The sequence below is a fragment of the Musa acuminata genome, chromosome BXJ1-3 (genome assembly GCF_036884655.1).
Source record: "Musa acuminata AAA Group cultivar baxijiao chromosome BXJ1-3, Cavendish_Baxijiao_AAA, whole genome shotgun sequence".
Taxonomy (NCBI): domain Eukaryota; kingdom Viridiplantae; phylum Streptophyta; class Magnoliopsida; order Zingiberales; family Musaceae; genus Musa; species Musa acuminata.
In genome coordinates, this window is record NC_088329.1 from 3,086,332 (window position 1) to 3,113,287 (window position 26,956).

General features: G+C 38.0%; 3 protein-coding genes across 6 annotated transcripts; 2 read left to right on the plus strand and 1 right to left on the minus strand.

The window, feature by feature from the left end:
- Positions 1-4,329: 4,329 nt before the first annotated feature.
- On the plus strand, positions 4,330-5,858 carry LOC135616979 (protein HEADING DATE REPRESSOR 1-like). 3 transcript variants are annotated; one of them, XM_065116772.1, is made up of 5 exons: positions 4,330-4,504; positions 4,591-4,677; positions 4,877-4,954; positions 5,054-5,403; positions 5,481-5,858. In XM_065116772.1, the coding sequence occupies exons 2-5, from the start codon at positions 4,614-4,616 to the stop codon at positions 5,682-5,684; spliced, it is 696 nt and encodes a 231-aa protein (XP_064972844.1). In that variant the 5' UTR covers positions 4,330-4,504; positions 4,591-4,613; the 3' UTR covers positions 5,685-5,858. The 3 variants fall into 3 exon arrangements, with proteins under 3 accessions (XP_064972844.1, XP_064972847.1, XP_064972854.1); XM_065116775.1 differs by lacking the exon at positions 4,877-4,954 and having other exon boundaries at positions 4,341-4,504; XM_065116782.1 differs by lacking the exons at positions 4,330-4,504; positions 4,877-4,954 and having other exon boundaries at positions 4,520-4,677.
- A 7,369-nt stretch (positions 5,859-13,227) lies between these two features.
- Positions 13,228-16,968, minus strand: LOC135616968 (probable folate-biopterin transporter 2). 2 transcript variants are annotated; one of them, XM_065116760.1, is made up of 6 exons: positions 16,814-16,967; positions 15,865-16,723; positions 14,903-15,162; positions 14,600-14,695; positions 14,340-14,510; positions 13,228-14,266 (listed from the first exon to the last, which is right to left on the minus strand). In XM_065116760.1, the coding sequence occupies exons 2-6, from the start codon at positions 16,289-16,291 to the stop codon at positions 13,655-13,657; spliced, it is 1,566 nt and encodes a 521-aa protein (XP_064972832.1). In that variant the 5' UTR covers positions 16,292-16,723; positions 16,814-16,967; the 3' UTR covers positions 13,228-13,654. The 2 variants fall into 2 exon arrangements, with proteins under 2 accessions (XP_064972832.1, XP_064972825.1); XM_065116753.1 differs by having other exon boundaries at positions 15,865-16,968.
- Positions 16,969-22,494: 5,526 nt separating this feature from the next.
- LOC135616990 (peroxidase 18-like) lies at positions 22,495-25,090 on the plus strand. Its single transcript, XM_065116788.1, has 4 exons — positions 22,495-22,829; positions 22,940-23,119; positions 24,253-24,418; positions 24,502-25,090. The coding sequence occupies exons 1-4, from the start codon at positions 22,590-22,592 to the stop codon at positions 24,915-24,917; spliced, it is 1,002 nt and encodes a 333-aa protein (XP_064972860.1). The 5' UTR covers positions 22,495-22,589; the 3' UTR covers positions 24,918-25,090.
- The last annotated feature ends 1,866 nt before the right edge of the window (positions 25,091-26,956 follow it).

Genomic DNA, 26,956 nt, shown 5'->3' on the forward strand with positions numbered 1-26,956 from the left:
AAAAATTATTGCGATGTCATAAAATATCTTCGGCGGCCTAGCAATTAAGTTTGACCACACCGAATCTTGAGATAAAATTTCATAGTTATAAAGTTTGATTAGTGGTCTCAAAGCATGTTACAAAATCAACTTCTATTAATAATAATATAATAATAAATTACCTCTCTAATTAATATAGATATTAACCATAGTATGGACTTCTTATTATCAAGATAATTTATAGAATCAAATATGAAAAATACCATTTAATATAATTTCATACACGTGAGTGTATAATACTTCGTATTTCCATATATATTATTACTTTCTTTCTAGTCCTTTAGTATTTTTACTTTTGGGTAACTCCAATATATACTTAATATTTTAATTGTAAAACTAATATCTATTCTGACAAAACATATATTTCCAACTGCACATATATAAATGAGTATCGACCTATATCTCCTTTATATCAAAATTAAAATTTGAGATTTTCACTCATATTGATTTGCTATTTTATAGGAATTTTACATTACCATATTTAACTATTCCCTTACTATTGTTAGAGTAATAAGATATGTACCTCTTTAAACTTTTTAAAATAAATAATAAAATATTTAGAAATATTTATTAAATATATTTTTTTTTATGTAAGTTGAAGATTGTTATCTCTATAGGATAATCTTAAATATGTAAATATCTCAAGTTATATTTCCTATCATTCAATAACTCAAAAGAAGTTATGTAATTTATTTATTAGGAACCTCATTCAAGATATACATAGTTATTCTTAGAGCTTCTTCTAACATTGATTTAAGTATAAAAGGATAATACATCATGCTCCTAACCATATCTATAAGAGTACGATTATACCTTTCAACAATCATATTCTACTATAACATATTTAGTAAATTATATTAAACATAAATACCTTATTTTTCCAAGAATCTAGTAAAATAATTAGAATTATAATTGGATTCATCATAAATACCATAAAATTTATCACTCCTATCAAATGTGATGATCTTAACCTTTCTATCTAATTGTTTCTCAACCTTATTTATGTACACTTTAATCTAAGACTATACATGAATTAGATATATATAATCATTATCTCAATAGGTTATCTATAGTGATAAAATATCTCTCTTTAATGAGACAAAAATATAGAGTAAGATATAAGCATAATTTTAAGGAGTTTATGAAACTATATTTTTTAATATTTAATTATACGATCATTGTAAACTTTAAATTCATATTAATTCTATATATACTATTATACAGAATTCAAATATTAACTTTTATTGAATCACATTATGTTTATGATCAGAAATAATATTCTAACAATTCTAGATATATAACCCAAATTCCTAGAATTATAAGAACATAACATAAATCCTCAAGATCCATCAAATGACATAAGCGATAAATACAAATTACTATCGTTCTCATTGCAATAATGAATATTTCATTCTCTTTTTATTTTACCTTTTTTCTTTTATATATATTTTTTAATTAAAATAAATATTTATTATTAGTAACATATGTTGAAGCATCGAATTAATCTACTAAGTATTAGAAAAATAATTTCTATAATATTTGATTTGGATCGGTTTTATTTATATATTTTCATTTCAAAACAAAGTTCTTCTTCACGTAACTTTTCTTGCTACAAAAGTAATATTTTATTATGAAGATACTTTTTATGAGTTTATATAGTAATTATAAACTTAGATGATTTATGCTTCATTTTTATTTAGGAGAGTTCCTCCCAAATGAATATTACCTTAATTGAATTTCATTTATATTAGTTAATAATCATAATTATAATCCAATTATTTTTATAACATATTTTATCTAATTGAATAAAATTATATAATTTAATAATATATTTTATCTAATTAAATAGGAGTACATAATCTAACGAGTTAATCCAAATATCCCTCTTCGTTCTAAATTATCATGTATTCATTGGAGTCTGACCTCAGGGCCGAGGAGTCAACCCCACTTCCCGGGCGCATTGATGGAGGTGTTGGACGAACACGAGGACTGCCTCTGACTGGTTCAGGAAGAGAGAATTCAGCACATTAATCATGTGGTGGGGCGCACGTTGGCACCACTTACGAGCAGAAGCCGCAAGCTTTTGTTAGATAGGTTAGAATCTATGTAGCCATATGCATATAGCTCAATGTTTGAGTATAGGCATATAGGATAATCGAAGCAAGTAGAGAAATGGATAGTCGTGATGGCATAAAGCTGCTAAATCTAAATCCAAAGTCAACTAATGGATGGAGGGGAAGACACCACATTCGAGTTTAATCGGTTTTTGCTATCGAAAGAAGTCTACTTGATAATAGGATTTGGGGATTAAATCTCAGTTTTACTTCTTACCATTTCTTAAAAATAAATAAAAATAAAAATCTTGTAGTAAATGAGAAAGAGAAGAATACATGTGAGAAAATGGTCATAAGGACATAGAAATTATCATTAAAGTTTCAAAAAATAAAAAGAAAAGAAAGAGAGCCCATTTATGATGTATTTGGGCATCCTAATTGGAGAAGATCTTAATTCATCAACTAGTTTCAAAGCCTTAAATGTGTGTGTATAAAAGAGCTCATATATATATATATATATATATATATATATATATATATATATATATATATATATATATATATATATATATATATATATATATATATATATATATAGGGCTAGTTAGAGATCATCTTTTGTATTTAGCTATCTTTAGTATTTTAATTCTTATGTTTTAAAAAATTATATTGACATCCCTATAGTTACAAGAGTAAAATAACTAAATCTATTTATCAAAACACCAACGGTTTTACCGATAGAAATACGAAAATAAAATATAAAAATATAATATTATCGTTTTAGTTGGTGATGACGGACAACATTAATGGTATGGATGTTGATATCGACGTAATTGCTGAGCGACAAAAATGCCACGGACGTAAATATCGAGCAACCCTTTCTCAGCTTAACAACTGTATCATTGTCGATGTAAATGCAGAGTGGTGAAAAGACCGCTCAACAACTATGTCGACGTAAATATAAAGCAACTCTCACCCTTTTGTCGTTACTTTTTTTATAAATAAACTTAAATATTTTACTTTCATAAGTGAAGATAATAACCTCATATATATATATATATTATATTATGCATCCTAATTAGAGAAGATCTTAACTCATCAACTAGTTTTAAAGTTTTAGTGTGTGTGTGAGAGAGAGATTATTAAGAACGTATATTTCTCTAGGAGCATTGAGATATGTATATTTTCTTTCTACAATAGAATCTAAAAGAAAGTAAATATAGCATTAGGCTCTTGTCAATGTGCCATGTAAGATGATTGATGTGTGCAACTCTGTATTATTATATATAGAGATATTATTTTCGGAGATTCGAACTTTAATCTTTTATGTTCTAAGGAATACTAAAGCACATCTTTTTCTATATACAACAGAATGTACTCATGGATGATGGTGATGATATTGGAAACAGTCAACGCCTAGTAGGCGTTGACTGTTTTGATAGACTTAGGAACCGAACAAATGTCTGAGGTCAGATCAACCGTCACACTTGTCCTCCATGCTCCGATCATCCTGCGTCACCGGCGGCCAGCGACCGATCGATAAAGGCCTGTTCGCAGCTCCCCCCGCGCGTCGACAGTGGTGCATATATGCTCACTTAGTTGGAAGCCTCGCCGAACGATTACGACTTGACGTCGTCCTCGGAGGTGTTGAGATCGTCGACGGCGTTGGCGTAGAGCTCCTCCATGGGGCGGTCCCGGTGTGCTGGTCGGCCAGGTTTTGGATGTAGGAGGGAGTGGGCGATGGTGATGTCAAGGGCGACGAGGGTGAGCCCATTGACGGCGGTCGCGGTGATGCATCGGGGTTGCATGCTGGTGCATGTGCCGGTGATGAAGGCTTCATTTGCGTGGGAGAAGCGGACGTGTGGTGGCGAGGATATCATCAAGATATAGCCATGTAGTGAGAAGAACGAAGGCTTTGACTTGACCGTTATGTGCGTGTATGTGGCTAGCGCACCTGAGTCAATTCCCAGGTTGGCGGGTCAACGGCGGAAGAGATCAGTACAGCGAAATAGGAGGAATCATGTGATGCATGCTTCAACCACTGATGTAGTCTTTGACTTGACCGGTGGACGTAAGAAGGGGAAGTAAAGCTGTAGAAGACGATTAAGCGAATTCACGTGCGTGACACGTGCTCATGGGCTGTCGTCGAGAACGACACGTCCACATGGATCGGGCCGCCATCACTGCGTCGAATGACCCATTCGCCTTCTCACCTCCTCACCTCTACCGGCTATTGACGTTCACCTCAAGGAAGACAACGAGAGGTAAACCAAGCAAGATAGAAACAAACAAGGCGAGAGAGAGAGAGAAAGGGAAAAGGGAAAGCAGAAACGGGTCCTCCTCCTCCTCGTCTTCCTCGTGGGTATCTCCTCTTTCCAGAGAGAATTCTACTGCACACAGAAGAGACGCAGGTGACGATTCGATCCACACTTGTTCCTTGTGAATCAGCTTCAGTGCTCACCTATTGCTTCTTCTTCTGCTCGCTTGATCGAGGTAGTTTCGGGAAGGGAGCAGGCGGTGATGATGGAAGGCTTCTCGCCGGCTTCTCCTCCCCGGATCTTTTGGAATTCCCGCAAGAGATCAGGTGAAGCAAAGATTCTCATCACTGTCTTCTCTTCTCTTCCCCCCAATCTCATCGGATTCCCTCTCCAATTTTAGTCTATTTTATCTATATTTTTCCTAAATTTCTTGGTCGAGACGGAAGAGAGAATTATTATTGTTGTTGGTAGAGAGCAGAGATGATTGCTTGGGTGATACGATACGTCACGGATCAGACAGTGCAGGTTTCTTACCGGTGATTGCCGATTTGGGGCTGCCGTGCCAGTTATTCCCGCATCTTCGCTTTGCCGGCATCACCGGGAGTAAGCAGAGGGCACATTGCCTCGAGCTTGCCACTGTGTAGAATCTGCTGATGGCGCAGGAAGAAGAAGTACTGACGTGTGATCGGAATCTGCTTACAGCTACTGCCCGGAGCTTGGAAGACGCAGCGGTGCGCGCCGTCGCTCGAGCGAAGGAACCGGGTGAAACAGCGAAAGCCCACCCGGCTGCGGCTGACGAGCACCGCCCGGAGGAGGAGGAGGAGGAGAAGGTAGGCAAAGCCGCTTTGTCCGAACGTCGGCAGGCGCTGTTCGAGCCACTGGAGCCCAGCTCCTACGGGCGTCGCACCCCGGCCGACGTCCTGCTCCCTCCGCCCGACTTCGATCCCACCTGCTACCCCAAGGGGTGGCTGGTGGGGAAGAAGCGGAAGCTCGTGAACGTCGACGTGGTGGAGAGCATGCGGAGGATCGCGATCCAAGAGATGAACAGAAAGGTCTGTAGCTTCCACGCACGCATGGTATTTGCAGAAATGGCAGATCGGGATTCACGGGTGTGCGATTGGTGTGACAGGACAAGGAGATCGACGGACTGAACGAGCAGCTGGAGGAGGACGCGCGCTGCCTGGAACACCTGCAGGTGCAACTACTGGAAGAGCGGAGCAAAAGGGTGGAGGCGGAGAGGCAGAACGCCATGCTTCAGGACCAAGTCTCGATGCTCATGAACGTGCTGGAAGAAACCCAGGCAGTAGAAGAGGAGGCCTCTGGGGATCACTAATGCCTCCGACGATACCATTCCTTCTACCTTCTACTCTATATGGATCACATTAAATTCATATGTTCAACTAAATTCATGTACGTGTGTTGTGTGCATTCACTTGTAATGTTGCAGTCTGCGAAAGGTGTGAAGATGTAATTAACAAAGCATATATACAAAAGATTAGTTTTGCTATTCGATCAAAAGATTGATGGCTCCAAAGCATATGAGAAGAAGGCTAACATCAGTTGCATAGAGGCACAAATTGAGGAGGGGCAAAGAGTTACCTGGTTTCCATGCCTGCTTGTTTCAGCATCTTTGAGACATGTCGATCAACAACTTTGGCCACTCGAGGGAGATCGAGAAGCACCTCAAATATCTATCTCTTGAGATGAGATGAGTGACTGTCCACCATCAAGTAACTCGTGTTGGATGATGTTCATCATCAAATCCAGCGTTGTATGTCGTGTCAGTCTCTATCACTGAGAAGAAGATGCATCAGCTTGCACGTCGCTGCTGCGCTCCATTTGGAAGCTGTGTCAGCCACTGTAACACTGAGAAGAAATGTCTGAGGTCATCGGCATGGATCCTTGAGGTCCAAGAAAGTTCAATCGATCCCACCAGTTCGGGTAGATTGCCCGTCCCCCATTGATACTACTTTCTTCCACGGACCAAGCTTTGGTATCTGAAATGATAGTGCAGGTTCAAATTGAGAAAGATCAAGGTAATACTGGATAACCAGTTTAACAGCATAGCTCTGGAGCTGGTCTTATTACCTGAACTTGGTGCAGGAATATCCTGAGAATCAAAATCTGGTGTCCTTCCAAAAGAATTGTGTACCTCATTCTTATTACACATTGACGAAGTTGCAAAAGGAGAATCAAGTTCAAAGAAGGCTGAGAAGGCTCCATAATCATCCTTAATGTCATCAAGAATATGGCATTTATTATCACCTTGATCCTTGTAGACAGAGTATGAAGAATCAAAGTATGGAGAATCTGATACAATGACTGGTTGCTGACTTAGTGACTTCAGATGTGGATCACGATCAATAAGCTGCTTCGAAAACTTGATTAACTAGCCTCAGGGACATTGAAGGAGATGCCTCCTACAGCAACAACACCACATGAAAAATCACTTAGGTATGACAAAAGTAGTATTGCTTTTGCATTTCCAATCCGACAGTCAAAAGCATATTGCAAATTTAGGAACAGAAACCATAGTCGAGCAGTCAGCAGTCAAACTTATTCTTGTAATGTGAAGAATAGGGATAAACCTGTTGTACATGATAAATCAGAGGTGGAGGTAGTTTCTAGGCCTAACAAAAAGAGAATTACTGGACAGAGATAATGCCTAATACACTAATTGCGTAGTTTACAGAAAACTGGTATATTTTTGCAGTACATAAATCAGCTGCAGTTATGTTTTAAACAGCTTGAAATAATAAACTGGTGCATTGATTAAACTTACAAAATTTTGTTACTGACCGGTTTGATCAAATTAGTAGCTAATTAACACAACACCAAACTAGTAAATTAAAGTGCTGGCGTTTGACCATATATTACAAAGTGAAAAAAAAAAAAAAGGTTTCCTTCAATATAAGGAAACATGTCATTTTAGTACCATAGTCTATTCTAAACATGTTCCAGAAACAACCAATTTTGAAACAAGAATAAATTTTGTTCATTTTCGGCATGGCATCTTCGATAACACATAACTGGATCCATACTTGATTTGTAGAAGCACCAAAATCCTTGCAAAATATAAATGACAAAGAGCAAAGAATTTTTTTTTTTTTTTTAACTCCAAGATTATGTTGGTGCGCATGGCATATTAATCAAAGATTAAAACATTCAAAAGCAAAAGAACATTAACAAAGGTTAGAAATGCATCTCATGTATATTGTGTGAAAACATATGAAATGTCCTCATAAGACAATTTTGGAGACAACAGGTAATCATTCTGACAACAATTTCCTAGTAGATTTCCCAAAATTATTATCCCTCCCCCAACTAATCTTCCATGGTAGTCAAATAGCCCACTCAGCCCCAGGTGACAAACCATTCCTTGAGTTTAGGCAATATCCTAGGCAAATAAGCAAAACCAAATGTCAAAAGCTTAGATAATGTCACTTTATCTTTCTTAATTAGCTATCACATAACCATTGTAAGTGACTGATACTATTTTTCAGAAATTACAATCTCAACATACCTCTAGTATTGTTGTAATATCGGTATTCAATGATACTATAATAACTTGAAAAAGCAATTAGGCTAAACATTTTAAAATAAAAACATTATGATTTGTATCTCAAGTGAAGCAGTAAATAAATGCACATATGCATGCATAAATGCATTTGTTCTTGTCATAATGAGTATACAAATATACATCCAGTACAAATATACATGATCACACATACGATACATTAGTTAACTATTGCCCAGCCATTGCGAGACTTGGCTATCACCCAGGTATTAGATCAAATGCCTAGTTGATAACTCGTAATGAACAATGTACTGAAAGCTCTATCTATTGACCCATCATTTGAATGAGGAACTTCTGCTCTAGTTTAGGTGATCTAGTGTGAAGATGAACAAATTTCTAATCTCAGGTCAAGTACGCAGTCACTAATCCTAAAACAGGGTGGACAGTTCCCCAAGACTTTGAAAATGGATAAATAGTCACTCGAGATGAGTAGGTGATCTCTTGTGACTGAAGAGCAACTTCCTAATCTCAGGTTGAGTAAGCATTCTGTAATCCCGAAATAGGATAAATAGTTCATCAGACATAAAAATGGATAAATAATTTCTCAATTTTGAAGATAATGTGAATACCCCAATATTCATCAGTCACTAGTTTCAACCTCTTTAATAGTATTTTAAACATACACCTGGTTACCAACCATGAATTTTACATCAATTTTTTTAATTTCTATTTTACTTTAAATTTTGAAAAGAAAAAGACAAAAATAAAGGAGGGGCTCTACATTTTAAGTTGGGAGAAAATCTATATAACAATTTGGAAGTAGGCTTATACAAAAATTTGATGCAAAAGGGACATCACTATGATCAAATTTCTACATCAGATCTATTAATTAGCAGAAGATGACATACCTAGTGGAACTTTAGCATAGGGAAATAAGTATAGGGGCCTTCCAAAGTGGTTTTTATTGCTAAACTAGCCTGATGCCTTAGACATTTACCCAAAAAGAGATGGGCTTGCTAACAGCAATAGCATAATTTGGGAAAGAATATATATGCATGCATATTAAGGACAAACTGTATTACATAAGGAACTAATAAATGAATGCACCTTTTTTCAGAGATCTGGTACGCCAAAGTGGTAACAGACCAGTTCTGACTATCAGCAATGGATATCTGGTATGCCAAACCTCCATTATTTTGTCTGCCCAAATATGAGTAAGCTTTTAAATTGGAACCAATATTTTCTTCAACTGGTTCATTATTAGCTTAAAAACTAGCTTTAGTGACACAAAATAAAAAATTTGAATCCATGCATCTTGCGAATTCTGTACCAGTGCTCTCCAGTTATGGACATCAACTGGAAAAGTACAGTCCTGTATCAAGGATGTCAATTTACAACAAACAAAAAGCAAGTTTTTCTGAAATTAAAAAAAAAACAAAATGCAAGTTCAAGACAATTCGATTCACAAGACCATCAGCATACTAACTAGCCAACACCAAAGACAAAAACAGCATAAAATAGTATACTTCCTCAAAAGTAAAAAATTGAGTTTATTGACATTTTGGTATCATGAAAGGACAAACATTTGACATCGATGGCCAAATCAAGAAATGCAATTTACCTATGTATTCTTGATTGACCATTTGTAAAGTCTGGTGCTGCTTGCCACATCGTCTGCTTCTTCGACTGAGGATCAGTCTCTTGGAAGAAAAGAGATGGTATTGAGTATTGACAACTAATAAACTTAGCTTGTTAATGGCTTGTTAGTGAAATAAACATCCACTTAAACAACATCCATAAAAAAAACAAAAACATACCACTATATCCAAAGTTCCATGACCACCTTTACAGCATTTTGCCTTAATAACAATGATGCCAGACCAGTGAAATTCAATCTTGCTCTTGAGGTGGTATCCGAGAACTTCCCATATAAGTTTATGCTTCGCAAAGTAGCATTTTGCCACTAGATCAATTTCATTCCTTGAAACAAACTGTTCATCATCAGAACTCAGTTAAATTTTCAATGATTATGCCAAATCAGGAAAAATACTTGAAAAAAAGAATAACACAAACATACTGATCTGCATTACTATCAAGAATCCAAGATTATAATTGAACCAAGCTACAATCTTATACAGGGACTTTGAATCAAAGATTTAAATCGCAGTCTAATATTGATTTTGGTAACCCAGATATTGAAAAGTACCAATACCCTGAATGGTAAACTGACCTGTGCAGCTTGGAAACATTCAATGAAACAATAAAAAATAAAGATAAATGATATTGTACTAGTATCAAGCTGCATGTCTCAATACTAAAGTTTGGTCCAAGTGGTAAATACTGATTCATATTGACTGGTACAATCGATACGTGAAATATTGTTATTAAGAAACAATGTGCTCAACAATAAAACCCTCTGATTTATAACGATTGAAATCGAGAAAGTGAAGGTGAGTGACACAGCTTGGTTCACAATAATCAACCGTTTCACAGAAAGGAACTAATGTCATATAAGAAGCAGAGAATGAGCAGTTATGTAGACCATAAGCAGAGAAAATTTGAACAATCGAGTAACTTAGGATGCACGAATGTACAACAAATTGTGATGAATGAATGGATGGGCCGCACGATCTATCTAAAACCCCAACCATGTTGTCACCTACAGAAGTTCTCACCTCCCAGTTCCCAATCCTCAAAAGTGATACAGAAAATTTCGTAGGTTCTGTCTTGTTAGAAGAGCACCAAGAAGCTAAAGGATTCAGTCCATGTCTGCTACCACTTTCCGAACACCCAAAGCTAGTGGAGCACGACACACAACCTGATGGAGGAAGTATCTTCTGAACCACATCCACTACAGACGGGCTCTTCGTGAGATGAAGACCAAACGGGCTAGCTTCCATATGCGCATTGTACTAAAAAGCCTGTAACAAAGCAGCATCAAAAGCCCTTCTTACCCCTTTACCGCACAAGCAACCAAATCAAGAAAAAAAAAAGATTTGACGATTACTTTCTACTCGATCGAGTAAATAAAGATCAAATGGAGAAACTGGATGGCATCAAAGAGCAACGAATCTAAGGAAAGAACCGTAAAGCCGAGAGATATATCTACCTGCTGATCTGGAGGGTTCGCATGCCCGGATCTCTTGTTCGGAGGGCCGTGCTCGTCGCCCAACGAGTCCTCGAATCCCGACATCAGCGCTTGCGGTCGTCCGGCAGCCAAACCATACCGGAAAAGATTCCAAAGACGACGCACTAGAAAACGATTTCCACCGCCCCGTACCCCCTACGACCTCAAGAAGTCCCCGAGAAGAGTGGATTGAGACCTAACCCCGGACGCACGAATTCGGTAGAACACGAGTGGGACAGCCAACATCTTTACATAGCTTCATATGGACCACGTCACCGAGGTGGAGAGATTTCTCCGGAAAAGGAAGGGGACAAAGATGGTCGATTTGGAGTCGAAGGACGGTATGGAGACGAGGAAGAACGGCTGACACGAAAGCAACCGTACACTTGTTTACACGTGTCACTCCGACGTTTCCACGTACGTAGTTGATGTTTTGACTTGACACTCAGTCAAATCTTTGGCGAATTATCGAAAAACTTTTGATCTTTAATAAATTTTCATAAAATATCACTTGCTTTTGCATGAGGAAGGAGGAGCGACGATCATTGGCCCTCAACATCCTTGCTCGTAACCCTCTTGCATGAGGAAAGATCTAGCAAGATCCATGAATGTGACGATGATAACCATCATACAATGGAGGGGGTATGACGATCCTCATCATTTTTTGTTTACAACCCTCGCATATAGAAGAGGATCCAACAAGGTCATCATCATAGCCCGCTACACAGGAGCAAAAACAACAACGATAGATCTAAGAAGAGGGGGGGGGGGGGGAGCAAGACGAAAGACTTCCGTTCATTAAGTATACCATTATGCTTAATATTAGTTGTTGGGAGGTGATGCAAATGAAATCCTAATTAGCAAACAAGGTCATGAAATATGTAAAGATTAAGTAGACAAATCTTCAATTTGTAGGTCTAGCTTAATGGTGTGATTGATTATACAAATAAGTCCACAAGAAGAGTCCTAACAAAAAAAATTATGTAAGCAAGAGTTTAGATCAGAAAATACCTTACTTGATAAACCATTCATCAAATATGTCATGACTCCCAAATCAAATAGTTAATATGAGAGTAAACTCTAGATATGTCACTCATAGCAAGTCATGTAAAATATTAACTGGCTAAGTAAAACAAAGAAATCAATCTTGTTGAGTCCAGTATAAATGTAGATTAGTATACCAAGTAGCTGACATGAGCTAAAATAGCATTAGAACTTAAATCATGAGCAGTACAACCCATTGATCTCTGGTACAAAGTACTAACAATCCTCTTCATGTTGGTGTTGAGAAACAAACTTTACTGAACATGACTGCCAAATTTGTAAAGATATGAATAAGCACAAGTCATCTAACTACTAAAGGCACTGAAGCAAATGGATATAAACATGATTCAGATGGTATTCTAAATGTTTAATGCAATTATTTGTTTCTGGCATGATGGAAAATAAATTTGGAAAGAACAAGAAAGAGCATAGAAAGAAACAAACTGCAATAGTATGTAGCAACAACCTAAGGGGATTCATAACATCTAAACATTATTGCTCAAACTTGTCCCACTCAAGTTTGTGCAACCTCTTACAAACGATTATACATTTAGATTTGGCAACGATATTCTGCAGCAAAGTATATTCTTGGCAACAAAATAGAACTGATTTATTCTCAAGAATCAAGCATGTATTTATGGCTTATACAATAAACAGATATAACATTGCCAATAGTCAATAAAAAAAACTGAGACTTCAAGCTCTATCTTGCACAAACTTAACCGAGATTGTTGGTTCATATCATCAACTTTCTAATATGGTGTGGGGGAGGCGTCTTTGATGTTTTAGGAGCAAAAAGGAAATGATAGCATAGGGAAAAGGAACAACATGAAATATCAGACAAAGGAAACTTCAGAACATGTTATACAGCTTGTTTTCCTTGTGTATGTCTATGACTACTAAGAATTATTTACTGAATTCTATTTAAATAGACATTTGCATTTCTTATAGTCATAGTGTAAGTTCAAAAATTTGATAAATGCTATGACTAACATGATGATGTAAGCAACAGATATAGATCAACTAGATCAAAGAAGGTCCACCACAATTTTTGCATGGAAAGACAAAAGACTGAATGACTGCAAGTAAAAATTGTCAAAACTGATGCTGTTTGTGTTAAAGAAGCCGAAAATTGTTAATTATGTAGTAAAATCATTAAAATTCCTAAAATATTTTGAATGTCATATCTTGTTGTTAACCACCATTTAATTAGAACAAGGAAACAAAATACACACCGTTACAAGATACAACAACAATAACAGCAGTCTTAAGTGAAAGATGTAAAGAAAAATGCCCTTACATTTTTCGGCATTACAATCCCTAACTCATGAGTATATTGCATACTGAATGTAACAAATATTCGAAGAATGAAGACCTTACAATCTCACTTCTGGATCTTGACTTCTATTAATAAGATGAATATTGAATAAACTGACCCTTTCTTCTGGATGCCCTATCAATTATCATTTTATGGATACCACAAGAGAATCAACAGCTTCTTCTTCCTGTCAAATATATGGACTTCTTGGCTCAACTGAGCAATAAATAAAAAAAGTCTTCAAATAAATCAAACCTACAACAGCCCTCCAAATTTGGCATGTGTACATTCTTCCACTCAATATCGGATTTGATCAACAAGAGAAACCAGTTCAATATTTTTGATGTCATCTATGTCTCTTTCATGAGCTTCCATATTATCATTTCCATTAAGCAAGTCAGCAGGAAGAAGCGTAGAATTTTGATCACTTATGGGTACTAAAAACAACAGAACTAATGGTATTACTCGCATTATGTTCCTAATCAGTATGGCAGCCCAAAGATTACTGAATTCTGTTCGTGTAACTTTTAGCAAATGAAGTAGTAGACCACCAGCCCAGGACGATGTGAGTAAGCCGAAGTTATCAATGGACATGAGCAGGGCAAAAAAGGTGCCCTCGATGCCAGAAGGACAAAGCTTGGAACTCAGCACAAGAAGTGGCATCCACTTGATACGGCTAATCAAGTGTGAAACACTCTCATCGATCACGGCAAAGAAATAATCAGGCAATCCAATCTTCAAGTTTAAACGAAGTACCAAAGCTAAGTCCAACATTCCAGCAAGACCAGTAAGCAACTGACTCCAAAAGAGCAACTGGCGGAAGGGATATTCCTTCAGAATGTTTTGGTACAGTAGCACTCCAAGGAGAGAACCCACAGAGGCAAAGGAAAAGATAAAGCCAATCGTTTCCTGCATGAAAACAGAGTTTCCATATGGTCCAAGAAATGAATATGATGTTCAAACACTTAAAGAGAAGAAATACCTGAGAGAAGGATGGGCCTGATTTTTTATCTGTGTACCAATAAAACATTCCTTCGTGGATATTCAAGCTTAAAGCAAGAGACACGTACATGTATACACATGGCCTCCAGACATAAGGGGATTGTAAAGTTGTCCACATTGTTCGGCTGGCTTGCTGTAACTTTTCGAAGACCTGATAAAAGAACATAACATAAAAGAATGAAACAAAATATTTAAAATTGACAATGTAACTTATCCTCATTTTCAACAGCCAAATCTAACCTGTCCATAAGCAAAGTTTGGTATGTGCATGTCCTTTAGTACTAATCCAACAGAGAGTACAAGTGCTGAAGGGATGCTAAGCACGCCAAATACCCCCTTTGCGATTAAAGAAAGTGAACATTTAGACAAAGTAAAACTCAGAAGGAAGAAACTGTTTTCTTTACTAACAAGGCTTTGGATTTATACTTTAGTATTTGGATGGAAGGTGGAACACAATCATTGCTATTTTTGCAGCACTAATAAACCAGACAAAGGCTTGATAGGGAAAAAACTAGTTTAACTGGGACCTTCCAAGAAACTAACCTGAGAACCAAGTGCATGAACCAGTAGGCCACTGATGGAATAACCCAAAAGTCGTCCAATAGATGAACTTAATCCACACAAGCTTTGCATATCAGAAGCAAGGAAAGGATGGTTTATACTGTTCTGTGCAACACAAGCATCTATAGTCACATCTGCTATTGCCACACTTGCACTTCCTGTGGTTATCGCCAGCAAAGCAAACACAACATGGAGTTTGCTATGCAGAGCTAGAGTGAGCATCGATATAATTCCCAGAAGACCTGCATTTTTCATTAAGATATTCTCAGCTGATGTTATTGAATAATAGCTACAGAAGACACAGTTATGTATTGGTTAAGGTTAATAGCTATGAATCAATGCATAAGATCATAGCTTTAGCCAGTTAAGAACCATAGATGAAGTTTATGTTAGAACAATGATAAAGAAATTATAATGAAAACACAGTTTATTTTGGACTAAGAGGCTGGATAGGCAACAATTAATGACTAAGAGGCTGGATCGGCAAAAATTAAGGAGTAAGAGGCAGGATAGGCAATAATTAAGGACCAAGAGGCAGAATGACGATAACTAAGGGACCAGTGATGCAAGAAGATGCACAAAGAACATGCAAAAGACCCTACCAAAAATCTAAGTAGAGAAGCATATGACTAATATCCTTTTTGTTATCAGACATCACTAGTATGTTCAATATAAGACACCGTGAAGAACAAATAGAAAATTGAATCTTTTATTTGCAAGTCTAATGACTGATATCCGCAGGGCAGATCTTGGATCAAAACCTGAATTTTCTTGACCGGTGTAGACTCCATAACACCCTTCACAATCTAAAGATACATAAGGTGCCAACCCACAGTAAATTAACATCGAAAAATCCAGATGCTCAACAAAATGCAACTTGCAGATCAGAGCAAAATAAATATAATCTATATTAAGCTAAAGGACAATGGCATCGGCTTCCTTGCCTGATAAGATAAAGTAGGGTCGCCTCCTATACCCAGCCATGGGAAGTACGTCAGTAAGAAGACCCCAGAGAGGCTTGACGATCCAAGGAATCGAAATGATTCCATGGTAGACCTGCGCGGCCGAAGGCTGCACCATCTGGACATCCTTCCAGTAGTAATCCGTGGCAACCTTAGCAATGGCGCCGCCAAACCCCTGGCTGATTCCATACACTGTGATGACTCCAAATACAAAGCTCCAGTGCATCTCCTCCGCAAGCATTCTGAACCAGCGCAAAGGAGACCAATTCGGATACCGACACCCTCCATTGGAATCTTGGAAATCTTCATCAGGGGCTTCCTTCTGCTTCACGCCCTCTCCAGCTAACCTAATATTTTCTTCCATGCCCTCCGCATCGTCGTACACTTGGGAAGATAATGGAGACACCATTCAACCAATTTTTGCTCCTCTTTGTCAAGATCTCCACAGAGAACTTCCAATAAATGCCTAAAGGTATCGTTTCTCACGGTTCTTGTTTGAGCTCACTCATATGGGTTTCCTTGTTAAGATCCAAACGAACACGAACCATGAAATTAGGCTACAAGAAGGGAACTTTCAGATCCAGAGGCTGCCGTAATCATCACAGCGCCAGAAGGATACAAGATTTTCTCACCCAGTCAACAAATTTCAGACGAAAAATACGTTGCTTCCCATGGATTTCACGTGGCGTCGCAGAGAAAGGTGTCCTTGTTGCGCTCCAATATGGCCCAAGAACACCGAAGTAAGACAAAAAAAAAAAAGGACTTTTCGATCAAGAACCGTTCCTTTTGGCACCAGTAACTCCGATCCCGCGAAACAGGAACTTGCGTTCGGATCAAATTACTGAGAAGAGAGGGGAAAAAAGCAATTTCTATGACAAGGAACCACCAAAACAAGCACAAACAAGACAAAATTTGAAGACGAGAACGAAACCAAGCTCGGATTTGTAGAAACGACGCCGCAAACTCTCAGAAAATCCGGGATTCCTCGCCGGAAGGCGGTGAGCAGAGAATGCTATGGGCCGAGCCGCGGGGTTGACCAACCTCGCTGCTCGATCCAAACTTAACCCCAGAGGCGAATACTTCCCGCACCAGGCACTCCCTCACACGCGCGTCCCCGACGGCGTGGGACCCGCGTCCTGGTGCCGGCCGTTTTGTTGGAAATTAGCTGTATTTGACCGGCCACCCGTTTTTTGCACCCTTCTCATGCAAATGTTGTATGTGATATCATTTAATCAAAGGGTTACTTCACAAATCAGTACCAAACTTCAACCTAATAAATAGAACATTACATATACACCCTTGTCCTACACAAATAGAAAATTCTAGAAATTCTGATATTTATTTATTTATTTATTGATAACACTATCTTCTTTTTTTTAGGTTTGGGAAGCAGAGAAAAAAATATTAGATTTGGGACATTTGGATCTGGGCGCGTATGATTCGAACGTACGTATAACATCTCCCATTTAATAATGGATGATTTGGGACGTGGCGGAAGGGGATTGGGTCCATTAACTTGGGGACGTCATACAAGTGGATCACGTTGTTTGGCACAGTCAATGATCGGTGAAGCATTTGATCTATTTTTTAATAAATATTAATGATATAATAATAACAACAACAACAACAATATGAACAAGAAAATAAAACTACTGAATTAAAATGAGTAGTTAATTCATAAAATGATTATATGAAATTATCGATCATTAAAATCAAGTTATTTTATTATCTTTCCAATTTAATAATATTAAAAAAATAATATTGAAATTAAGAGAAAAAGGGAACGTAATAATTTCAAAATCAGGAAAGAGGCGGGAGAAGCACCGAAAAGAAAAAGGAGCAGAGAGATAACGGAACGGCGATGGAGGACGCGATGAAGGCCTTGAGCAAGGCGAGCCGCGACCTCGTCCAGCACCAGCACGATCAGGAGTCCCGGCGTTCCTACCAGAGCAAAACCCTAAAGATCAAGAACGATTATCTCGTCTTGTTGCTTGTTCTGGATTTGGATTTTTATCCCTTTGATCTGCAGGCGAATCCGTGCAATCGGCTCGAGGAGATCTGCCGCGAACTCCGCACGGTACTTCTCTCTCTTGCTTAGACGTGTAAGAATTTGTGGTGTATTGATTATATGGAGCTAGGAAGAGAAAAACCCAGTCATGGGCAGTATCGAACGGATTAATGGTGTGGGGATGTTATAGGCATGTGGGCGCATGAAGAGTGTTCGGCGATATGCAGTTGCTTGCAACCTGGGTCAAAGTAGCACTGGGAATGTAAAGTTGACTCCCGTTAAAGAGGATGTAAAGTTATCTCTGCGTAGGAAAGTCTCAGTTGGTCATCTTTAGAACTCGGATGATAAGGATACCAATCATATGAGACAACTACATCCATTGTCATTATAAAGCTGTCTTGTCATCTCAATAGGATTTCAATACAAAATGTAATTGCAAATGAAGGGTGAAATACTGTATCTTGTACCTACACATTGCTTTAAGTCTGCCTTTGGTCATAAAATATTGATAGATTCTGACAACAAGTTCCACTAAATTTGGAAATAAATTGAATGCTCACCATTTTCACCTGCAGGATTTAATCGACGAAGCAAGAAAATGTTTTGGTTGGGCAAAGACGTTCGTAGCAGGGGTTACTGGCTTCTTCTGGTCTTTCCTCCACGAGCACATAAATTGAATCTGATGACATGGCATGCACAAATTTGAACTAGGTGATCGATACTCTTTCTTTTGTTGCTTCATTATGACAAATTTTAGTGTGTTCTTTCTTGGTTTGTTCTATCCTTGGTAGATTTTGTGTAATGTTGAATATTTCTGTTGAATCATGTTAACATCTGAGCTTCTTTCTTCATCCTTTATGTAATTCTGTACGAGCACATTGTGATGAAATGCTTCGGGACTGTCTCAGGTGTGCTTGACCCTTCAGAAGGAAGCAAAATAAATGTGTTATAGAGGCCTTTAGAGGATAAACCATGTATTTGGTACATCGAGTGCTTCCACGATGTCGTGAAGAGTGTAAGTTTATAATTCTTCACCTTTTCTTACTTTGTGTTTGGTTTTTTAGATGGTACAGGATACTGTTACTTTATGTAGACTTTCCATCATTGCTAACCAAAGTGGGTCTTAAGATCCATAACAATATGGGATTTGATTTGAAAAGGCTTGAGAACTTGTGCTTTAAAACAGCTGAGCTCATCATGAGTTGCTAAGCCTTGTAGCAAAACCCGTACGGTGACTAGTCAAATTAAGGCAGCATGTTAAGATAGCTTGTGAAATAGTAGATGATACACATACAAAAGTTGAGTGTTGATCATGAATCTAGACCTGATCATTTGACTGGATGACAGCCAAATATGAACTTTTCCAGCTGAACTCGATCAAGCTACCTGCATACCCTGAACATACGCTTGTGCTGAGCCAAAGCACACCATAGCTAAACTTTTGCAGTTGAGCTTGCTCGACTGTGGCCAATGCCCTAGATATATGTCCGTGCTCAGCCAACATATCTCATAGGTTTTTAACTTCAGATTGTCGGTATTATCCCCAAAATATTGGAATGCACGGGGATCAGCATTGTTTTGCCTATACTCTATGGGCAAAGAAAAAATCGTTTGGTTTATTGAGATGTTTGGTCAATTCATTGGCTTAAGGTCTCTCAGAAACTTGGCTGGGCAAGAGAATCTTAATTTGGTCAATCCATTTATTTTAAATAATTTTTATCTTGTTCAGCTCAAGTTAACTATATCTGATTGCTTCATTATTATGAATGCCTTTGCTCCATGAAAATAGTTCCTCTTCTCACAATCAAAGTCAATGTGATTATGATTCCTCACCAGAAAATTGAAGCTCCTGTCAACTTCAACTTTATATTGCTCATCAAAATTATAAATGACCAATCTTATATGGAAAACAGCTTAACTCATTTACAAAATTCTTGCACCCATACAGGATTTTGAAGAATGGACAGCTCAAGTGAAAGCAAAAACTGATCTACCTCTGCACCTCCACAATATAAAATATATGACTAAACTTTCTCATAGAGACGAGGCTGGGATGCTAATTTATTTCATGGGACGAGAAAGACACTGATGAGTACATAAATCAGATGCTTCTATGGGCATTAGTTCAGGACAACTGAAGTGAGAGGCAAAGAGCAATAAAACCATTGAGCTAACGTGCATGGATGATGTATGCATATACTGGAAGATTTTTTAATGTTATGTTAACACCAGGATAACTTCCTCTTATGCAAATCCTGATAGCCCCCCCTTCTGCAGCATCTGAACCTTCTTCTTAGTGCTAGCCTCTTTTGTTAGTTGCTAAGAAGTGTATCATATAAACTGAAATCGTTCAAATGTATTATCCTACTCCTGTGTGATATTCATGTTGCTCATTTTGTGGATGATAGAGTATCAATTATAATCTCTAAATTTAATTAAACATATGACTTTTTACATATCTCAATGATGATAAAAAATCCATGTAGCTGACCCAAGATAGTTGAGACCTATAGTTTTATTATTGTTGTTGTTGTTAATAGCATATCAGTGATAATATTTCCCATTGATACCTATGACATCTTCATGCTTGAAATCTTCTATTCCATTTTTCCCTTTGAATTCTTCAGCAAATTTTATCCTTTATCGACCTCAATTAAACCCTATAACCTGTGTATAGGTATCAGATAAAGCTTCTCCTCCCAGTTTTGCAGACCTTTTCGATGCTTGGATTAATGATTCTGTTCCTCCATCTTGTATCCTTGCAGTTTTTTGAAGTATCTGATTAATGAAAACAGCACTAGGCTTCCTCACCTATCAGATTTCAATATAGAGCGAGCTTATTGCTAATCTTGTTCTTGATTTTGTTTGTTGACCTGCCATAAACTTGGAGGTGGCAATGGATCTGGTCAAATATACCAACCTGTGGTTCCACCAGTGCTTCCAATCACTTGGCAGGTTTGCCGTTGGGTACTTATTATACTTAGCTTGATGCTTCAACCTTCACATGTGTTTTCTTCTTTATGATTGAGAATTCTGCAGTGCTTAACTTGTACATTACTGTTGCAAACCAGGTGACCGAACTCACTGTTTGTAGTGGGTGATAACCAGTCGCTCCACAAAAGTTTTGCTTGACTATGGCAAGAGGTTACCAAGAGACCACCAAATAAAAGTTCCCCACATTTATCACAACAAAAAGCTCCAATTGCAGTGGAAGGTATGAGCTGGTTTAGCATTTATGATACTGCAATGCTTCTAAATTTATGTGCATGAGCATGTATCATTTTCTATGCCCAAATGTGCATAAGCATGCCAAAATTAAACCTATACGGCTAGCTGTGATACAGATGTATGGAGTCAAACCTTGGCTAGTTAGTTGTGCAAATAAATAGAGGTAGTTGAAGCTTTAATGTCTTCAATCTTTGTGCAGGAACTTGATGTGCCCACAGTGTGCATCCACTTCAACCCAAGTGACCTCATATCGCAGTGAAAAGAAATCCATATCCTGTTCCAAAGCTACACCGAGAATTATGATGCCAGTATATCCTATGAGAACTAAAAAATGCATCAGGACTAGCTTTACTTACCTGTCAGGGCACATCAATGGCTTTGTGTGCAGTCTTTTAGCAGCCAAGTTGATGTGGTTACCTGAACTAGTGACTGTATACAATTTCACCAATGCATCTCAGAAGCAGGTCAACGAAGTTATGTAAGCAGCATGGACAGGGCTTCCATCTCAATGAAGAATGACCCATTTACACACTGTAGCCAGTGGGCACAAGTTGCAGCTGTCGAGCATTTTCTTTACATATTCACTCTGCAGCCCAAACATTTCAGGTTTTGTTTCTTTGCAGCTGAACTAAAGGCAAGCAGCAGATGGAGGTTTGCTGACTTCTGAGATAATTCTGCAACACTCAAGAACTGCACTTGCATTGAAGCCGGTCAAATGGGTGCATTATTGTGCTATGTATTGGAAGCCTGAGTTGAGCTTGGTAAAATACAGTTGTGTCTATGACAGACTGGTGGAAGACTTACAAGGGAAGCCTGTTAATACCTTTACCATGACATTGAATTAAGGGTGTCAGATTCGTAGGCCATAGCTCTCCCACGATAAATGGTCTTTGGTGGTGCTGTACTTTGGTTAAGTACTCAGCTTTGTCAAACATTCTCAACCAGTAGATGTACTAAATGGCAAGAAGAAACATTATGGGTTCCAGCCAAAAGAAGCTCAGAAAATGTTGCCTCACTTCATAACTAGTGTTCACTGTGCTGAGCAGGAATCTTTACCGCTGCGTCAAAGATAAGTTTCTTGAGCTGATTATCATTTTAATGATTGGTTCAGAATCTAACCTATTTTCAATGTCCAGTTTAACTCTTGCAGTGTGGATTTGGTCCCTTCTCAACCAGCAAAGTTGCAGCCTTCGATGGACAGCTGTGGTTTAGCTGGAGAGCTACTTTGGCATTGAATTCAAGCTAATAAAACCTGTTTCTGAGCTACATACGATCAAGTGGAGCACACTGTGGTTGACGGATGGATTCCATTTATGTTCTCCTATCTGTCACCAACTTAATGCTGTCTTTAAGACACTCGTCTTATCCTGCCTACTTTCTCTGCACATTAAACATACACACCATTTCAAGTACCAGCCCTGCTCCCTCACCCTCTCTCATACAGCCAATGGTGAACTCCTAAACCTCTTTGATGGACCCTAAACTGCACCAAACCATCCTTCTCTCTAGCTTCAAGCTCATACCATTCATCTTTATTGCAGTGTTTCTCTTGTCAACTCCTTCGGCATCACAACTCTCTTCAGATTTCTACTTGTTCTCATGTCCAAATGTAGAACGGCTTGTAAGGAACACCGTGGAGTCGGCTTCTGCGCTTGACTCCACCATTCCAGGCAAACTCCTTCGCCTCCTCTTCCATGACTGCTTAATTGAGGTTCTAACAATGTCACCCCATTCCAATATTAGTCTTAAGATTGCTGCTTGGAGAACAGAGTAGCCCTGAATGTCTGTTACATATCTTATAAGAATTGTTTCTCGTTACAGGGATGTGATGCTTCTGTGCTGATACAAGGGAAAGGGACCGAGAGGAGCGATCCCGCAAACAAGTCGCTCGGTGGATTCTACGTGGTAGATTCAGCAAAGGAATTGCTTGAAGTCCTGTGCCCTGGAACTGTGTCTTGTGCTGACATCCTGGTTCTTGCTGCAAGGGATGCTGTGGAACTGGTAAGTTTAGAATGATGAACTTTCATGATTCTAAATGATCAAATTACATTCCAAAATGACGTTGATCGACTTTTGATGAATCGATACATGAATAGTTGTCCTTGTTCTAATACACATAGATCATATGTTATGATTATAAACAAAAAAGTGTACATTATCTTAAATCTTCCTGTGGAAATTGTAGAGTTTCAAAAATCTTTCAGTTAATAGCAATCAATGTTGCTTTAAAAACCTTTTTTTGCATTAGAGTCTTCATGAATCAATGACTTATATCTAATGAACACCTTGAAATTTGATGGCAATTTGAATTAACCAATCGATGCATTCTCATTGAACACATAAGCATCTTATTCCACTAAATCTAATGCAATATTTCGAATCATCGAGTATAGTCAACTGAGTTCTTGGAATTGGATATGCTTTCATCTTACCTTGACTTATCAACAAGATTAATACTCAGCTCAAATATTGGCTGTGCATTTTTCACCGCATTATCATGGGTGTTTTAAGGTGAAAAAAGGCTGAATTAAATGTTAGCATAGCCTTTTAAATCAACAAGTTTAATGAATTGTAGGTCGTAACAGAGTAAATTGCCTGCTAGTGACCTCAGAACCATTTGTGTCATTCCTTTTAGCAGTTGCATAGAGCAGGAAGATCAAAACTATTGTAGCTAACTGAACAAACTCTCGAAGAATTTGATCATATTGTCAACAATTTTAAGGCTCTATATCATGTTCACAGGGATATAGGTATTTGACACCTGAAGATTTAATTTTGTCCTGATTCAAAAGGACACTTAATTGACCATTCAAAAGTAGACTTTTTAAGATTGTCTTTATGTGAAGAACCAAATTCATGTAACAGCTGAAGCTGAAGGATGCTGCCATATTAGTGGAGAAGATCATCTATTTGGGTAATCAAGTATATACAAATTGTAATTTCCTAATACTCTTTGTACTTTGCTATGATGCTGCTTCAAAAATAGGCACATGCTCTTCATCATCAGATAACATAGGTTGGCAATGAACTAGTTTTGACCCATCATATTTGTGCTTCTTTTAGTCTTTGCAAGTTTCTGATACAATTACCACTCACTGACTGATGACTCAAGGCAAATTGTTGAATTTTGATAGACAGGAGGTCCTTCGGTTGAGGTTCCACTGGGACGAAGAGATGGATTGGTTTCATCAGCATCAAATGTCAGGCCAAACATGGTGGACACGAGCTTCTCTGTCGACGAGTTGGCTCAACGCTTCACCACCAAAGGATTGTCCATGGATGACCTTGTAGTCCTTTCAGGTAATCCTCATAGCTAATACTAACTTCCAATGCCTTTTGTAAGCTCATCCAATCTCACCGAATGATCTCCTTTGCCGTCCAAGGTGCTCATACCGTCGGTTCATCTCACTGCGACGCGTTCAGCGAGCGGTTCAAGCAGAGTTCCAATGGAACCATGGTGCCCGTCGACACTTCTCTGGAGAAAGGGTACGCAAAGCAGCTCGCCGAGACATGCCGGGCCGGTGCAAGCGCCACCACCATGGTCGACAACGATCCTTCGACTCCCTCTTTGTTTGATAACCAGTACTACGTCAATCTGCTGGCCAACAGGGGCCTTCTCCATTCGGACTCGGTCCTGGTCACCGATGCCAGAACAAGGAACACAGTGGAGGCCTTTTCCGAGAGCCAGGATGCCTTCTTCATGAGCTGGGCGGAGTCATTCGTGAAGCTCTCCATCATCGACGTCAAGACGGGCGACGATGGGGAGATTAGATTTTCTTGCTCCAGTGTGAATGGCTAGAGAGGGTGATAACTCATCGTGGATTCGTTGTGCAGTTCTTCTTTCAATCTTTGGTTCTACTCTATCCTACCTCTCAGGTTCTCTTCATCAGATAACTACTTGTTTCTCCATAAGCGTGGCAAATATCACTTGCATCAGATAATGTGAAACCAGCATAAGAAATTCCCTTGTCATTTTTTATATTTCTTTTATCTCATATTATTAATTAATTAATTTTAAAGATCTAAAATTAATATAAATAAAGACTCTTCTAAATATATGAAATGAAAAAAAAATATATCTTCAAGTAAAAGTCTTTTCCACTATAAAGAGTTGATATCGCTTGTTGTCTTTTGTCATTTTGTTATGATCCCTTTTAATAATATTTCTTTGATTTTATTTTCGTTCTACCTTAATTATTTTTGCTCTAATACCAATTAACATAATGAAAACAAAATCAAGAAAATACTAACAAAATTATTAGAGAAATTAATTTCTTATAGTGAAAAATATTTTTATAATTCTATAAACTTAGAGGGAGCCTTTATTTATATTAGTTTTAGATCTTAAAAATCAGTTTGTAAAATTTAAAAAAAAATATAAATACAAATAATAAATGAATAACTTTAAAATCTTTAAAAATAGTTTTTGTAGATTATTTTCAAAGAATTTAAAGTAATCCACTTATCATTTTTATGTTTCTTTTATCCCAATTATTAGTTAACTAGTTTTCAAGAACTAAAACTAGTATAAATAAAGGTATGGAATCATTAAACATAAACATAAGATAGAATCCATTCTACGTCATCTGCTTGAGTAAATGTCATTTCCTCGTTCGAGACCTGTTGGCCAAATAGGTGAAGTTTATACACACAGCAGGCTTCCTTTATTGCAGACATGTTTCATTACAAGTGAATCGATCCAAAAGGGACCTTAGTAAAGAATGGAGCAGGCAGCTGATGAGATGAGAGAGGGGACAAGATGAAAACTCCAAGCTAGTTTCTTGGATGATTTCTACAAGTTGGGTCTTGTCTCATCTCAATCAGCCATGCAAGTAGGAGAATGATGACTGCACAAGGATTCCTTGTCTTCATGGGAGCAGTATCCATCAACTCTGGAGATAAGATCTCCATGTCTTTCAACTCTAATGTCATCTATCAGTATCCATCAACTCTGGAGATCAATGTCATGATTAAGAGATTTCCCGAGGCAAGTAGTTGATGATGATGATGATGTTCTGCTGCAACAAATCAAGTAGCAGCAAAATCATATACAGATTTTGGCACCCTCTTTTTAGAACTGTGCTTGCTTAATTTTAGTTTCAAGAATCACCAAAAAATGTTCCATGTTTCTTTCAGATTCAAATCAGAGAGAGAGAGAGATGAAAGTAAAAGATGGCATTGTCATTCGAAAAGTTAGAAGACATTCCCCTGGTTTATCATGTATTCTGTACAACCATTGGCTTCTTCTTCGCTCAGATACTCGAGAATGGAGCTACACTTGCATGAAACAAGTGCTAAATGACAATCTATGCTGAACTAATAGACAAAAAAGTTGGTTCTCCTTTTTCATTTCAAAAGGTCTCAATCTGAACCTATCTCTGCCCTCCAATGAATCTCCACTGGTTCGTTGATGAGTGGTGTGTGTCAGTGGAGAGTAGCGATCCAGTCTGCTTAGAAATTTGGTATGGTTGTGTGATTACAGTGCTTTTAGTTCCTGACCTCCTCATTAGAGAAGACAACACAAATTGGAGTTCTTGTTGAACTCCTGTCATCACAGTGTTCAACATTCAACAACCAACAAAGGAGCCAATCATGTGCGCAAAGCAATGATCCAAGGAATCAGAGTACAGTCGTGGGTGTGCCATAGCACAGAAACCATGAACCCTACAAGACTGTCTGCTTGCAGGCACTGGGCTGCCATGACAAAGAAAGAAGAGAAGGAAAAGGAATATGAATAAAGAGAGGAAGCAGGTCCTCTGGTTGCAGCTTTTACTCCACATTCTCCTCTCCTTTTCATTCCTTGTCCCACGTGCATGGGATGGAAGGAAGCCACCAATC

Excerpts from the sequence above, each read along its gene's own strand:
- LOC135616979 (XM_065116772.1), top strand. The coding sequence starts at position 4,614 with ATGATGGAAGGCTTCTCGCCGGCTTCTCCTCCCCGGATCTTTTGGAAT. Across the intron at positions 4,678-4,876 it reads GAATTCCCGCAAGAGATCAG|GTTTCTTACCGGTGATTGCC; the intron begins GTGAAGCAAAGA and ends CAGACAGTGCAG. Across the intron at positions 5,404-5,480 it reads TCCAAGAGATGAACAGAAAG|GACAAGGAGATCGACGGACT; the intron begins GTCTGTAGCTTC and ends TTGGTGTGACAG.
- LOC135616968 (XM_065116753.1), bottom strand. The coding sequence starts at position 16,291 with ATGGTGTCTCCATTATCTTCCCAAGTGTACGACGATGCGGAGGGCATG. Across the intron at positions 15,163-15,864 it reads ACCCTACTTTATCTTATCAG|GTCTTCTGGGAATTATATCG; the intron begins GCAAGGAAGCCG and ends TGAAAAATGCAG. Across the intron at positions 14,511-14,599 it reads CAAACTTTGCTTATGGACAG|GTCTTCGAAAAGTTACAGCA; the intron begins GTTAGATTTGGC and ends TTCTTTTATCAG.
- LOC135616990 (XM_065116788.1), top strand. The coding sequence starts at position 22,590 with ATGGACCCTAAACTGCACCAAACCATCCTTCTCTCTAGCTTCAAGCTC. Across the intron at positions 22,830-22,939 it reads TCCATGACTGCTTAATTGAG|GGATGTGATGCTTCTGTGCT; the intron begins GTTCTAACAATG and ends TTCTCGTTACAG. Across the intron at positions 24,419-24,501 it reads TGACCTTGTAGTCCTTTCAG|GTGCTCATACCGTCGGTTCA; the intron begins GTAATCCTCATA and ends TTGCCGTCCAAG.